The sequence below is a fragment of the Lagenorhynchus albirostris genome, chromosome 1 (genome assembly GCF_949774975.1).
Source record: "Lagenorhynchus albirostris chromosome 1, mLagAlb1.1, whole genome shotgun sequence".
NCBI classification, from domain to species: domain Eukaryota; kingdom Metazoa; phylum Chordata; class Mammalia; order Artiodactyla; family Delphinidae; genus Lagenorhynchus; species Lagenorhynchus albirostris.
The window spans coordinates 12,561,544-12,575,828 of record NC_083095.1 but is presented as its reverse complement, the minus strand read 5'-3'; the positions used below and the strand labels follow the sequence as shown (position 1 = coordinate 12,575,828).

General features: G+C 38.3%; 1 protein-coding gene and 1 pseudogene across 1 annotated transcript in view; one reads left to right on the top strand and one right to left on the bottom strand.

The window, feature by feature from the left end:
* Nucleotides 1-14,285, bottom strand: part of CATSPERB (cation channel sperm associated auxiliary subunit beta) — a 128,409-nt gene that overhangs the window by 98,156 nt on the left and 15,968 nt on the right. Inside the window, exons 4-5 of the mRNA XM_060161755.1 lie at nucleotides 13,246-13,306; nucleotides 2,854-2,949 (exon numbers count right to left, since the gene is read on the bottom strand). Coding sequence (XP_060017738.1) covers nucleotides 2,854-2,949; nucleotides 13,246-13,306 — 157 coding nt within the window. The remainder of the gene's footprint in view (nucleotides 1-2,853; nucleotides 2,950-13,245; nucleotides 13,307-14,285) is intronic.
* LOC132516452 (pyruvate dehydrogenase (acetyl-transferring) kinase isozyme 3, mitochondrial-like) lies at nucleotides 3,753-4,906 on the top strand (annotated as a pseudogene).

Here is a 14,285-nt window from a genome sequence, read left to right as displayed (position 1 = left end):
TTGGCCCTGCCTCTGCGTGTAGGTCGTCTGAGGGCATCTGTTCCCCACCCAGACAGGACAGGGTTAAAATAGCAGCTGATTAGGGGGCTCGGCTCACTCAGGCTTGGGGGAGGGAGAGGTATGGAATGTGGGGCGAGCCTGTGGCGGGAGAGGCTGGCATGACATTGTAACAACCTGAGGTGTGCCGTGCGTTCTCCCAGGGAAGTTGTCCCTGGATCACGGGACCCTGGCAGTGGCGGGCTGCACAGGCTCCCGGGAGGGGAGGTGTGGAGAGTGACCTGTGCTTGTACACAGGCTTCTTTGTGGCTGCAGCAGCACCCTTAGCGTCTCATGCCCATCTCTGGTGTCTGCACTGATAGCCACAGCTCGTGCCATCTCTGGAGCTCCATTAGGTGGTGCTCTGAATCCCCTCTCATGCTCCCTGAAACAATGATCTCTCGCCTCTTGGGCAGTCCAGAGTTTTTCCCAGACTCCCTCCTGGCTAGCTGTGTCACACTAGCCCCCTTCAGGCTGTGTTCACTCAGCCAACCCCAGTCCTATCCCTGGGATCTGACCTCCAAAGCCCGAGCCTCAGCTCTCAGCCCCCACCTGCCCGAGCGGGTGAGCAGACAAGCCTCTTGGGCTGGTGAGTGCTGGTTGGTACCGATCCTCTGTGTGGGAATCTCTCTGCTTTGCCCTCTGCACCCCTGTTGCTATGCTCTCCTCCGTGGCTCCGAAGCTTCCCCACCGCCCATCCCCCATCTCCACCAGTGAAGGGGCTTCCTAGTGTGTGGAAACTTTTCCTCCTTCACAGCTCCCTCCCAGAGGTGCAAGTCTCATTCTTACTCTTTTGTCTCTGTTTTTCCTTTTTTCTTCTGCCCTACTCAGGTACGTGGGGAGTTTATTGCCTTTCGGGAAGTCTGAGGTCTTCTGCCAGTGTTCAGTAGGTGTTCTGTAGGAGCTGTTCCACATGTAGATGTATTTTTGATGTATTTGTGGGGAGGAAGGTGATCTCCATATCTTACTCCTCCTCTGTCTTGAAGTTCCCCCACACCATTAGTATTCTGACAGTGATTGCATTGAATCTGTAGATTGCTTTGGGCAGTATGGTCATTTTAACAATGTGAATTCTCGTGTTTTTGTTTTTTAATCCATTGAGCCACTGTGTTTTTATTGGAGCATTTAGTCCATTTGCATTTAAAGGAAAATTATTGAAACGTATATACTTATTACCATTTTGTTCGTTGTTTTCTGGTTTTGTGGGTTTTTTTCTTTTTTCTGTTCCTCTCTTCTTCTTTTGCTCTCTTCCCTTGTGCCTGATGACTATCTTTAGTATTATATTTGGATTCATTTCTCGTTTTTGTTTATCCATCATAGGTTTTTGGTTTGTGGGTACCATGAGGTTCATATATAACAACGTACGTACATTATTATTTACATGATAATATACATGATTATTTTAAGTTGATGATCTCTTAAGTGAGTCTGACCCAGACTCTTTTCAAATTACTGCCTCTGCACTGAGACTCAGAGCATGTTAGATTTCGTGTGTGCCCTTTCAGAGCAGAGTCTCTGTTTCTCACAGCTCTCTGGCTCTCCCACACACAAGCCCCACTAGCTATCAAAGCCAGATGTTCCGGGGGCTTGTCTTCCCAGTGCAGGACCCCTGGTCTAGGGAGCCTAATGTAAGGTTTGGACCCCTTGCTCCTTAGGGAGGACCTCTGAAAGTGTGATTATCCTCTCATTTGTGGGTTGCCTACCTGGGGATGTTGGTCTTGACTATACAGTGTCTCTACCCCTCCCACTCATTATATTTTGGTTCCTTCTTTATTTGCTTAGCTGCGGGAAATCTTTTTTGCTAGTCTTCTGGTCATTCTCATAGATAGTTGCTCTGTAAATAGTTGTAATTCTGGTGTGCCTATGGAAGGAGGTGAGTTCAGGGTCTTCCTACTTCACCATTTTGGCCCTGAATAATCATTATTTTCTTAAAGCTACCCAGGTGTTTCTTTCCATAAGATGAAATATTTATTTTTACTCTGGCTTCTGCATAGCACCATATCAAAGTGGGTGCAAAAGAATAAAAGTAAAAAGGGAAGGTGAGGAAAATGAGAATAAATACAAACTCCAGGATGGAGGTTTTTTTCTATATACTATGGCTGACCCAAAAATTGGGCTATAGATCAGACAACTGAAAAAGAAAAGCCTAGTCAGTTATATGCCTCAGTGCTCATAACCTTAAAACAACCAATTTTTTTATGAAGAAATACAAATGTTCTTACTAAGACTGAGCAAAACTTTTTGCTTGATGGTCCTCATAAAGTGGACTGTGATGCAATAAACAATATCTTCTATAACATCTTTATAGAAGATGCAAAAACTAACTCTATAAAGCCATTGTTTATGATGACCCCCAATATGGCTATAGAAAACATATATTTCCATATTTCTATAACACTCTTTTTTTTTTTTTTTTTGCGGTATGCAGGCCTCTCACTGTTGTGGCCTCTCCCATTGCGGAGCACAGGCTCTGGACGCGCAGGCTCAGCGGCATGGCTCATGGGCCTAGCCGCTCCGCGGCATGTGGGATCCTCCCGGACCAGGGCACGAACCCGCGTCCCCTGCATTGGCAGGCAGACTCTCAACCACTGCGCCACCAGGGAAGCCCTCTATAGCACTCTTTACTGAGCTCTATTAACAATTACCCATGTGTATTTAATTCTTTGCCTCATCAGATTGTAAGCCCTTCAAGAGTCATGATCATCTCTTATTTATCTATCTCCAGCACTTAGCACAGAGTCTGGCGTGTCATAGCTTACAAGGTTTGTTGAAAGAATATTACAAATTTTCACTTCACTTTTATCTACTGGCATTTACCTCGAACACTATCCAATAGTGTTCCTTCAGTAGTATAAATATTTAATCCATGTTGCAAAGTGATCCTTACTAACCATTCTTCTACAGCTGCAATATCTGTTTGAAAACAAAAGGCAAACAATCAGCTATTTTTTTGTATGTCACGTTGGTGAAATTTAAGACTATATGAACATTACCAACCATAATTACCTTTTATTTCCCAATCATTTTGATTGCATTTATATATGTTTTCCCAGCAAACATTTTGATGATAAAATAAGGAAAAAAGAATTATGAAGTGATCTTACCAACACCGCAATGAACCCAGACAATAATATTTTAGATTATAATTTTTCTCTGAGAGCTCTTGTAGCTTGGTGAGAAGCAAATTGTGACACTCAGGTGAAGTGGTATAATATTTTTTGAAAGTAGACCATGATTAATTAAAATATTTAGTATATCAGGAATTCCCTGGTGGTCCAGTGGTTAGGACTCTGCGCTTTCACTGCCCAGGGCACAGGTTCAATCCCTGGTCAGGGAACTAAGATCCCACAAACTGCATGGCATGGCCAAAAATAAATAAATAAAATAAAATAAATAGTATAAACCCTAGGGCAAACACCAAAAAATTTCTTTAAAGAATAATAAACCAATAGTTGAGACAAAACAGAATCATAAAAAATAATTAATATGGATGAAGAAAGAAAAAGAAAAGTAAAACAGAAGAGATAGAATAGAAAAAACCCTAATGGTAGATGTCAGTACAGCCATACTAAAAATTGCATTAAATGTAAATGGCCTAAAAATACTAATTAAAAGACAGATTTCCAGATTAGATGTGAAAATCAAGACTGAAAGACATGCTAACTCTAAGAAACCCACTTTAAATACAAAAGCATAACTGAGTTAAAAGTTAAAGAATGGGTGGGCCTGGGGAAGCCAAGGTGATGAACTGAGCCTGGGTGCTGCAGCAGTTGTACCCATAAGTCGAGGCTGAAACCAGGGCGTGTTCACGAAGAACATGCCTGACCCGAACACTCAGCTACACAAGCCCTCATGTCCATCCAGGCCTCTAGGTGGATCTGTGCACCACCCTGGCGAGGATATGGCTCTTCTAGTGGCTGCTTAAACAGCTAAATAAGTAGATCAAGTGCTATTTATGCTTCTTGCTGTCACTGCTCTTTATCAAGCAATACCTGGATTGGGGGAAAGATAATGGTATAAGAAAATATCCTATATGTTTCTACAAAAAGAGCTTCCTGCACAACTGGCCAACACAATGAGAGAAGTCAATCTTCTGATGGGTAACAACTGGCCTTCATTGTGCCTGGTTCAAAGTTGGTATAGGCATAGCTTTCTTGAACTTCTGAAATATGAAAATAAGAGCACTGAGAATCCACAGGTCTTGCATAACTTTATACAAGTCTTGATAAAAATCACAAATAGAAACAACAATGTGGTTCCTATAATGGTACATGGAGTGATCGAATGTAAGGGAAAGTATGGGTTTCAACAGCAAGTAAGAGCCAATATTTTCTGGATTGGTTTTATACCAACTGTATCTCTTTCCACATGCATATTAACTGGCACACACTTCTGTTTGGTGGTGATACTAACCCTGCTTATCCTAAACACACAGGAAATATTAATCCCACCTGTAATGTGGCTCATACAGTGAAAGATGTATATGAAGCAGCCAAGAGACTGTGTGGATAGTGTCAACTGGTAGACCCAGAGCTGGAAGTTGAAGAGGTCAATGCCAAAGCTCCAGGCAAACCTATTCAGGTAGTTTATGTGACCTCATATCTGTTTCATATGCTATTTAACAACTCAGTGAGAACAACAATAGAACTGCACCAAGAGTTACAGAAAAGAGGGCTATCTGGCTGTTAAAACCTTTGTTACTTTGGGTTAAGGAGACACATCCATTAGATCAGTGACTAAGGTGATGGTACCTATTCTGAAAAATAGCACCATAGTTATTCCACTGACCAAATGCTTATTTTCTCTATATCAGCTGGACGTTTTCCATGGAGTCCTTCCTACAGCTACTCCTGTTCTTCCATTAAACTAGTAACTTGAGTAACTTTTCATTGTACCTTGCTGCAGTGTGGTTAGTGCCTGACATAGAAGAGTGCAGTCTCCCTATGGTTCTTGTAGCCTCATACCCTCCACCTCATTATTATAGAGTTGAGTGTCCACAGTCTCTTCAGGATTCTGAACTTCTTCCCCTTTCCAGACACAGCAGATACCTACTGTTGCTCTTTGTGACCAAGTATCATGCTTATCTCAGACTACCAATTAGGGACCAAGGTATTTGGAAGTTAAAGACATCAGTTGAATCTACCTTGATAAGTCAGTATGCCAAGGTCCTTCCTCCCTTATATGCATCTCTCCTCCAATCTCTGGTTTAGATTTATGCCTTCCTCCACCATTGTGAGGCATCTGTACTTTTGTGTTAGATCGCACTCATTGATGCACTGATTTTACTTTAAAATTCACTTGTGTACTTCTATTCTGTTGCTTAATGCATTCTAAAAGTTGTCTTGGGGAAAAAAGGTAAAAGAATGAAAAATATATCTTATGCAAATACTAATCAAAAGAAAGGTGTAGGGGCTTCCCTGGTGGCGCAGTTGTTGAGAGTCCGCCTGCCGATGCGGGGGACGTGGGTTCGTGCCCCGGTCCAGGAGGATCCCACGTGCCGTGGAGCGGCTGGGCCCGTGAGCCATGGCCGCTTAGCCTGCGCGTCCGGAGCCTGTGCTCCGCAATGGGAGAGGCCACAACAGTGAGAGGCCCAAGTACCACCAAAAAAAAAAAAAAAAAAAAAAAAGAAAGGTGTAATGGCTATATCAGTATCTGACAAAGGAGACTTCAGATCAAGGTAATATCAAGAATAAAGAGGAAAAATACATATGATAAAGGGATCAATTCACTGAAAAGGTATGATAGCCCTAAATGTGCACATGCCTAACAGAGCTTCCAAATACATGAATCAAAAGCTGATAAAACTGGGGATTTCCCTGGCAGTCTAGTGGTTAGGATTCCGGGCTTTCACTGCATTGGTCCAGGTTCGATACCTGGTTGGGGAAATGAGATCCCACAAGCCGTGCAGCATGGCCAAAACAAACAGACAAACAAACAAAAACCTAATAAAACTAAAATGAGAAATAAACAAATCAACAATTATAGTTGGATATTTCAACTCTCCTCTCTAAATAACTGAGTAATGGGTGAGGATATAGAAAAGCTGAATAACACTATCAACCAACTGACCCAATCCACACTTACAGAGCACTCCAGTGACAAACAGCAAAGTAAGTATTTTTTTCAAGTGCACAGGGAAGATTCACCAAATAGGCCATAAAAACCATCTTAACAAATGATTATACAAAATATGTTCTCAGAACATAACAGAATTAATCTAGAAAAATCAGTAACAGAAAGATCTGGAAAATCCCCAGATATATGGACATTTTACAACACATTTCTAAATAACCACAGGTCAAAGAGAAAGTGGCATGGGGAATTAGAAAATATTTTGAAAGAAAATGAAAACACATAAAAATTTATGAGATGCATATAAAGCAGTGCTAAAGAGAAATATATAGTAGTAAAATATATTTAAAAAGATCTCAAATCAATTATCTGAAGCAGGGATTAAAAGATAGTACTGGCCTTACAAAGTGTCAAATAGTAAATATTTGGGGTTTTGTGGACCATGTGGTCTCTGTCTCAACACTTCAACTCTGCCATGGTAGCCAAGAAGCAGCTATAGAAAACATAAATAAATGAGCACAGCTGTGCTCCAATAAAACTTATTTACAAAAACAGGCAGCAGACCAAATTTGGTCTGCAAACTGTAGTTTGCCACCCGCTGATCTAAAGGTCCCCAACTTAAGAAACTAGAAAAAAAGGAGCAAGTGAATCCCAAAGGAAGTAGAAGGATGAAACAGTGAAATCAACGAAATGAAGACCAGAAAAACAATAATCACAATCAATGAAATCTAAAGATGATTCTTTGAAAGGATCAATAATGTTGATGAGCTTCCGCCAGATGAATCAAGAAGGAAATAAAGATGCAAACATCAATAAGATGAAATAGGGCACATCACTATAGACCCTTTAAGGTTAATAAAAGAATATCACAAAAACACGTAAGTTACAAATTCAACAATTTAGATGAAATGGACAAGTTCCTTGAAAGATACAAACTGCCGAAAATCACTTCAGAAAAAACAGAAAACTTGAATATTCCCATATCTATTAAGGAAATTGAATTTGTAGTTAAAATCCTTCCCACAGAGAAAACTCCATGCCCAGAAAACTCCACTGGTGAATCCCACCAAACATTTAGTGAAAAAAATACCAATTCTGCAAAAATTCTTTCATAATATAGGAGGGAACTCTTCTCAACTCATATTTATTTATGTATTTCCCTTTTTTAGAAATGAGCTTTATTTCAATGCAATTTAGATCTAAAAGCCTACATACTTACTTTGTCCTCTGACCAGGTTTACCTACCAGTGAGGATTTCAAAAACCACAAGCAAATCAAACACCTTTGAGATTATGGACAGCGCCCACCTTCGTTTCATTTTGGCAATTAAACCAGGACTCCCTTTGAAAGAAGCTTCTGTGCAAAACGCCGTATTTCCTAGAATGAGGCTCATTGTTTTCCCACCTTGAATTCACCCACTTAAAAAGCAGATCCAGAAACCCAAGCTTTTAGAACTCAGTCCCAATATCACCACATAAGTCACTTTCATTCTAGCAATTGTATAGCTAATAGCCCCCAAATTTCCTTTATTTAACAGAGGGCTTCAAGGCAAGGCAAAATTTCTCAAAACACCCCTGTCTGCATCTGCCAACTGTTTTCCGTGGGAATCAGCAATACTTCACTCTTAAAGTCCTGGAGACGACCCCACCTGGCCAGCAGAGCCAGATCCCACCAGGAAGGAATGTAGACAAAGGGATCCTTGCTGGTCCCAGCACTGCTGTCAGACCCAGAAACAATGAACTTGTTCCTTACTCATAAACACTGTCCAATAAAGAGGCTACCATGAAACTCAGAAACTAAATTTTCTGCTCAGATTCCTGGATAAAAACGATTTTTAAAAATCTGTGTAATTCAGACCAAAAGATGATTATTTAAAAGAAAATCAAGAAATAGAAACAACTTTCTAGTAAAAGCTTGTTGGAAGACGGATTCCAATACGATTAAAACGATCTAGATAAGTCCTTTTGTCTATGGAGAATGCAGTGTTATCAGCCCCTTACACGAGCCCTCCTGATACTCCTTATAGACAGCATTTCAGTTCAGAAATCAAAGTGGAAATACCTTTGAAATGAAAACAGTGATGTGGCTGGAAAACCATGTGCATCAACGTTTTCCCACCCACCACGAGCCTGGGTTTTCTGAAAAGGTCACTGGCTTGGCTTTCCCGTCAAAAACATTCTTGAACTCGTAGGGAACAGAGGAATGGAGACTTGGTGTCTGAAGCGCGTGTCTTTCGGGTTCCATATCTGGGGCTCAAGAGCCGACAGCAGGATCCTGTGGGACTCACGGAAGGTTCCCCAGGGCAATGAAGATTCTAAAGTTTCTTAAGCTCAGTATGAACTCAAGTCTGGTATCACCTGTGCTGGGCTCCCTCAACTCCTGCCCAAAGCCCTGTGTGCCCTTGGTTTTCAGCTTAAAGCTGAGCACCGCCCCCAGCGTTCAGCAGCAGCAGCAGCTAAGCAACTCATTTGATAAAGACAGCATTACCTGATACCGAAACGAGATAAAGGTATTACAAGAAAATCAAACTCCATACTGATAACCCCAAGAACCCACTAGCCAAATGAGTCCAGCAATACACAAAAAGGATAATGTATCGTAACTAAGAGTTGTTTATCCTAGGATTGCAAGGCTGGTTGAGAATTCAAAAAACGAATCAATGGAATTCTTCATATCACGGGATGAAAGGAGAAAATCCTCATAATCATCTCAATAGATGCAGAAAGAGCATTTAACAGAATTCAACACCAATTCTTGAACTCAGCAAACTAGGAATAGAAGGGAACTTCCTTAACCTGATAAGAGGCATCTGCAAAATACTTACAGATAACATCATACTTAATGAGGAAAGGCTGAATATTCTCTCCCTAAAGTTGGAAACAAGGCAGAGATGTCCTCTCTCACCATTCCTATTCAACATTGTACTGGAGATCCCACCAGCACAATAAGGCAAAGATAAACAAGTAAGTACGTAAGTAAATACATATATAAATAAATAAAATGAATCATATTAGAATGGAAGAAATGCATAAAATTATCTCTATTTCTAGATGGATGTTTATCCATGTAGAAAATCCCAAAGAATATACAAAAGACTACTAGAACTAATAAGTGATTTTAACAAAGTTGCAAGATATAAGGTCAATCTACAAAAATCAATTACATATTTACATATTATTGATGAACAATTGGAAATGAAAATATTAAAAATAACCATTTAGGGCTTCCCTGGTGGCACAGTGGTTGAGAGTCCGCCTGCCGACGCAGGGGACACGGCTTCGTGCCCTGGTCTGGGAAGATCCCACATGCCGCGGAGCGGCTAGGCCTGTGAGCCATGGCCGCTGAGCCTGTGCATCCGGAGCCTGTGCTCCGCAACGGGAGAGGCCACAACAATGAGAGGCCCACGTACCGGAAAAAAAAAAAACAAAAAAAACCATTTAAAGTAACATCAAACCCATGAAATACTTAGATATAAATTTCTTAAAGTATATGCAAGATCTCTATGCTGAAAACGACAAAACCCTGATGAAATAAATCAGAGGAGATGTAAATAAATGGAGAGATATACTGTGTCCATGGATTGGAAGACTCAATATTGTTAAGACGTCAGTTCCCCCTAAACTAATCTATAGATTCAATGCAATTCTGATTGAGATTAAAAAAATCACAGCAGAATTTTTTGTAGAACTAAGCAAATTGATTGTAAAATTTACATGGAGAGACAAAAGAACAAAAGAAAAAGATCAAAGTTGAAGGGTTAGTATTACTCATTATAAGCTTATTATTTATAAAGCTAAAGTAATCAAGTGTGGCATTGGTGAAGGATAGAGAGCCCAGAAATAGCAACTCAGTGGACACAAAATAGCTTTTACAACAAAGACGGTGGAATAATTGGATATCCATATTTCCCCCAAATTACCCTCAGTCCATATAATGTACAAAAACTAACTTAAATTCCGTCATAGGCCTAAATACAAAACCTAGAACCATAAACTTCTAGAAGTAAATATAGGAGAACTTTTTTGTTGGTTAGGCAAAGATTTCTTAGGTATGATGCCAAAAGTACAATCGATAAAATAAAAAACTGATAAATTAGACTTCAACAAAATTAAAAACTCTAATCTACAAAGGACATTCTTAAGAGATTAAAAATACAAGCCATAGACTAGGAGAAAATATTTATAAATCATATATCTGATAAAGGAGTTGTATCCAGAACATACAATGAACTTGCAAAAGATTTGAATAGATAATTCACCAAATGGCAAATAAGCACAAAAAAGGTTGTTCGTTGTCATTAGTTATTAGGGAAATGCAAATTAAAACCATAATTAAATATCACTCTACACCTATTAGAATGGCTAAATTAAAACATACATATTTATACATATTAAAATATATTTATATATAAGTATACATATATACATATCGTATAAATATACATATATGTATAAATGTATATGTATACATGTATACAAACATACACACACACTTATATATACTAAGTGCTGGCATGGATCCAGATAACCTGGTGGTGAGAAAGCAAAATGATACTGCTACTTTGGAAAATAGTTTGATAATTTCTTATACAGTTAAACTTACACTAACAATATGACACAGTAAACCTACTATCTGGTATTAGCCAAATGCAACAAAAATTTGTGTTCATCACAAGAATCTGTATGAGAATGCCTATATCAGCTTTATTCATAATTGCCAAAAACTGAAAAAATCCAAATGCCCTGCAACAAAATAAACTATAGTACATCCATACAGTGGAATACCACCCAGTAAGAAAACAGAAAAAACCACAACATAGTGAATCTCAAATGAATTATGCTAAGTGAAAGTAGCCAGACTCAAAAGACTACATATTTGATGATTCCATTTATATGGCTCTGGAATAAACAAAACAATAGGAACAGAAAACAGATCCGTGGTTCCTGGGGTTCACGAGACAGAGAGTTCACTACTGGTGGGGTTAATTTTATTGGATGATGGAATTGTTCTAAATCTCGATTCATGAGTACACAATTGTATACATCTGTGAAAACTTATAGAGCTAGGCACTAAAGAGGGTATATTTTACTGAATGTAAATTATACCTTATTTTAAAATGAAAAAAGAACAAATTGTGAAGTATAAATTAAGGAGGGACTCTTTTTACCTTCAACAGTTCTAGGTAGTTCAAACTTCAAACTGCCTTCACCACTTTCTAGCTATCACCAAATCTCCATATGGCTCCATAGGCCTCAGTTAAAACATTCGAAAATGGAGCTAACAATAGTAACTAACACACATTGAGTAATAAATGAATTTAGTTAGGTAAAGTGTTTAGAGTCGTGCTGAAAATATAAGAATTCAGTAAATGCTACCGGCAAGTTCTACTACTACTATGATGATTATTTTGCTACCTTTGCTGTTGATGTTACGTAAACTACCCTTCCCAAGATTTTACAGATATGTAATACTCAAATTCATGGCATGGCAGCAAATAAGATACGATTAAGGAGTAAAAAGTGAATGAGCAAATATGGTCTCCTTCCCCCTTAAGATTTTCTTTCATGATTTCTAGCATATTACTAACATTAGACCATTCTCTTCTATTACATTATAAGCTCAAATATATTTCTTTTTACTCAATCCAGAAGTTGTGTCAAGATAGGCAGAGATAATTTGGTCTCTTTCCATAAAATACTTAAGTTTTCAGATCACCTTTGTTCTTGCCTGGGTGATCTTAGAATCAATGCATTTCTGAAATTAAATTTTATAAATAGAAGAAGTGAAAATAACAAGTGATCTTCACTTCTTTGATTGTCAAACTAATGTCAATATTAGGCAAGCAGCTAGAACAATCCATCTTTAGACTGTACTCCCTTTTTTTTTTTTAAAGGAGTACAATCTTCAGGATGAATTCCTTGAAAAAAAATCACAAAAAGTTCCGATAGATTAATTTGAAAAAATTGAGATAAATAAAGGATAAAAATAGTGATATAATCCATGTTAGCTGTTATAATACTGGGGCTTCTTTTGCAGTTTTTATCTTTGATGCTTCCTTATATAGAGTCTTTTCTATCCTTTCTGCCTTATTCTCACTTTCCCCCTGCCGTTTACTCTGTAGGACACACAATTTGGTTCGTCCTTTAACTTTGCTATACTTAGAGGGGTTTGCCTGTATGATCCCACCATCTCACTGTCCCAATTCATCATCACCTGCTACATCTGACTGGCACACAAGTGGGTGCAGGATCAATTCTAGGCCAATTGAAGATACTCTCCTGGGGATTTGGAATTGGGCTGGCCCCTAGGAAATATATATAAAACTTTGACAGCAGTGAGGCAGCTTTAGGAAACTAGTCTGCATAAAAGGAAAAATAATTATAGATGTACAGAAAATACAGATAAGAGAAACAGGGTAAAATTATTCCCTGGGTTCTTGATGGTTCTCCATTTCTTACTTCTAATTCCTTCTTATAATCTGGCTTCACTTTTGTCTTTGGGTTCCACAACAAAAAGAGATTTAGTCTTTTTCCTTTAGCGAGGTTAGGATGGTTTCTATTTCTTGCACCTACCATATTAGAATAATATACCCTTTATCATTTTTAAACTATGGGTCTGTACCTCATGCTTGAAGATCTACTAGCTCAGTTCACTAGCTCAATACTCACACCTTCTGGAATTTGACTTTCCTGCTCTTTCCTTCTTGGTATTTACAGTAGTATATAAACTAGGCTGCCACATAGCATTTAATAGTAGACCCAATGGTAAACTAATACACTACATATTACATTTTAAAATTAATGATTCCATTTCATTAAAATTAATTGGTACCTGACTTTCTCAATACTATGAATTTCAAGTTCTAGAAAATGAGTTTACTTTAACTAAAGAATAATATAAATGCTATGTATGTCAGAGCCATCCATCTATAATAAAACTGCCAGGTAAAATACAGGAAGTCCAGTTAAATTTGAATTTCAGATGAATCACTAGTTTTTAGTAAGTATGTATGTCGCAAATACCACAGGAGACATTAACATGAAATAACATAATTTTTTAACATAATAAATGTTTTTTATTTGGTAAATTTGTCAATCCAGACCCATGTGTAAAATAGTGAATTCAGATCATTCTTACCTGTATTTTTTGTAATGTTTTCTCTGGGAATATCAATCAACCAATAAACTCGATCACTGAACTTGAACAAAGAAGACAACAGAAAACAGTGTTTTACAATGTTAATAGCAACACTTAGTTTGGCATATTCTACCCTATATTTTAAAAACTAAAATTAAACAAAAACATCCAATGTATATGTCCTTTACCCAGCAATTTCACTCTTGGGAATTTATCCTGCATTATACTCACATATGTGTGAAATGAAATGTGTTCAAGGATATTTTTCATCATTGTTTGTGATAGTACAAGACTGGAAATAACTAAAGTATTCATCAGGTATGTGTAAGAATATAGCCACAAAATGGAATATCATACAGTCAAGCTCAGACAGCACAAAGCTGAAGCAATCCTGGCTTGATGTGTCAGAGGACAGAACCTATTGCTGACAGAAAATTTAGGAATGTAAGAGGAAAATCCCAGGCACAAGGGAACTTTAAAAATAATGATCTAAGAGTTAAATATAAACTCTTTCCATATCCTTGGGCAACACAAGTGCAGGGGAGATCCTCAGAAGGCCATGTGAAAAAAAAAACTCAGCAGTGGAAGTTAGTAGAACTGAGCAGAGATAGCAGCTGCTGAAACCATAGGTAAGACATTTTGCAATTTGTGCCAGGGCAATTAATAGCCTTTTAGACCACCACCAACAAAAACATCAGCAAATTCTTATAAGAAAATAGCAGAATCCAGGGTTGTTACAGCTTATTATCTTCAATGTCCACTTTTCTTCCAAAAATGACAAGACATGGAAAGAAACAAGAACATGTAACTGATATTCAGGGAAAAGAAGATAAACCATAAACTGACTCAGAATGAGTTCAGATACAGATGAAGACTTCAAAGCAGCTATTACGAATATGCAAACGGATTTAAGGAAAATGTGTTAATGAGGGAATGGATAGGAAATCCAGCACCGAAATGAAAAATACAACAATAAAACGAAATGGAAATAGTGAGGCTGAAAAGTATAACTGAAATAAAATATTTACTAGATGAGTTCA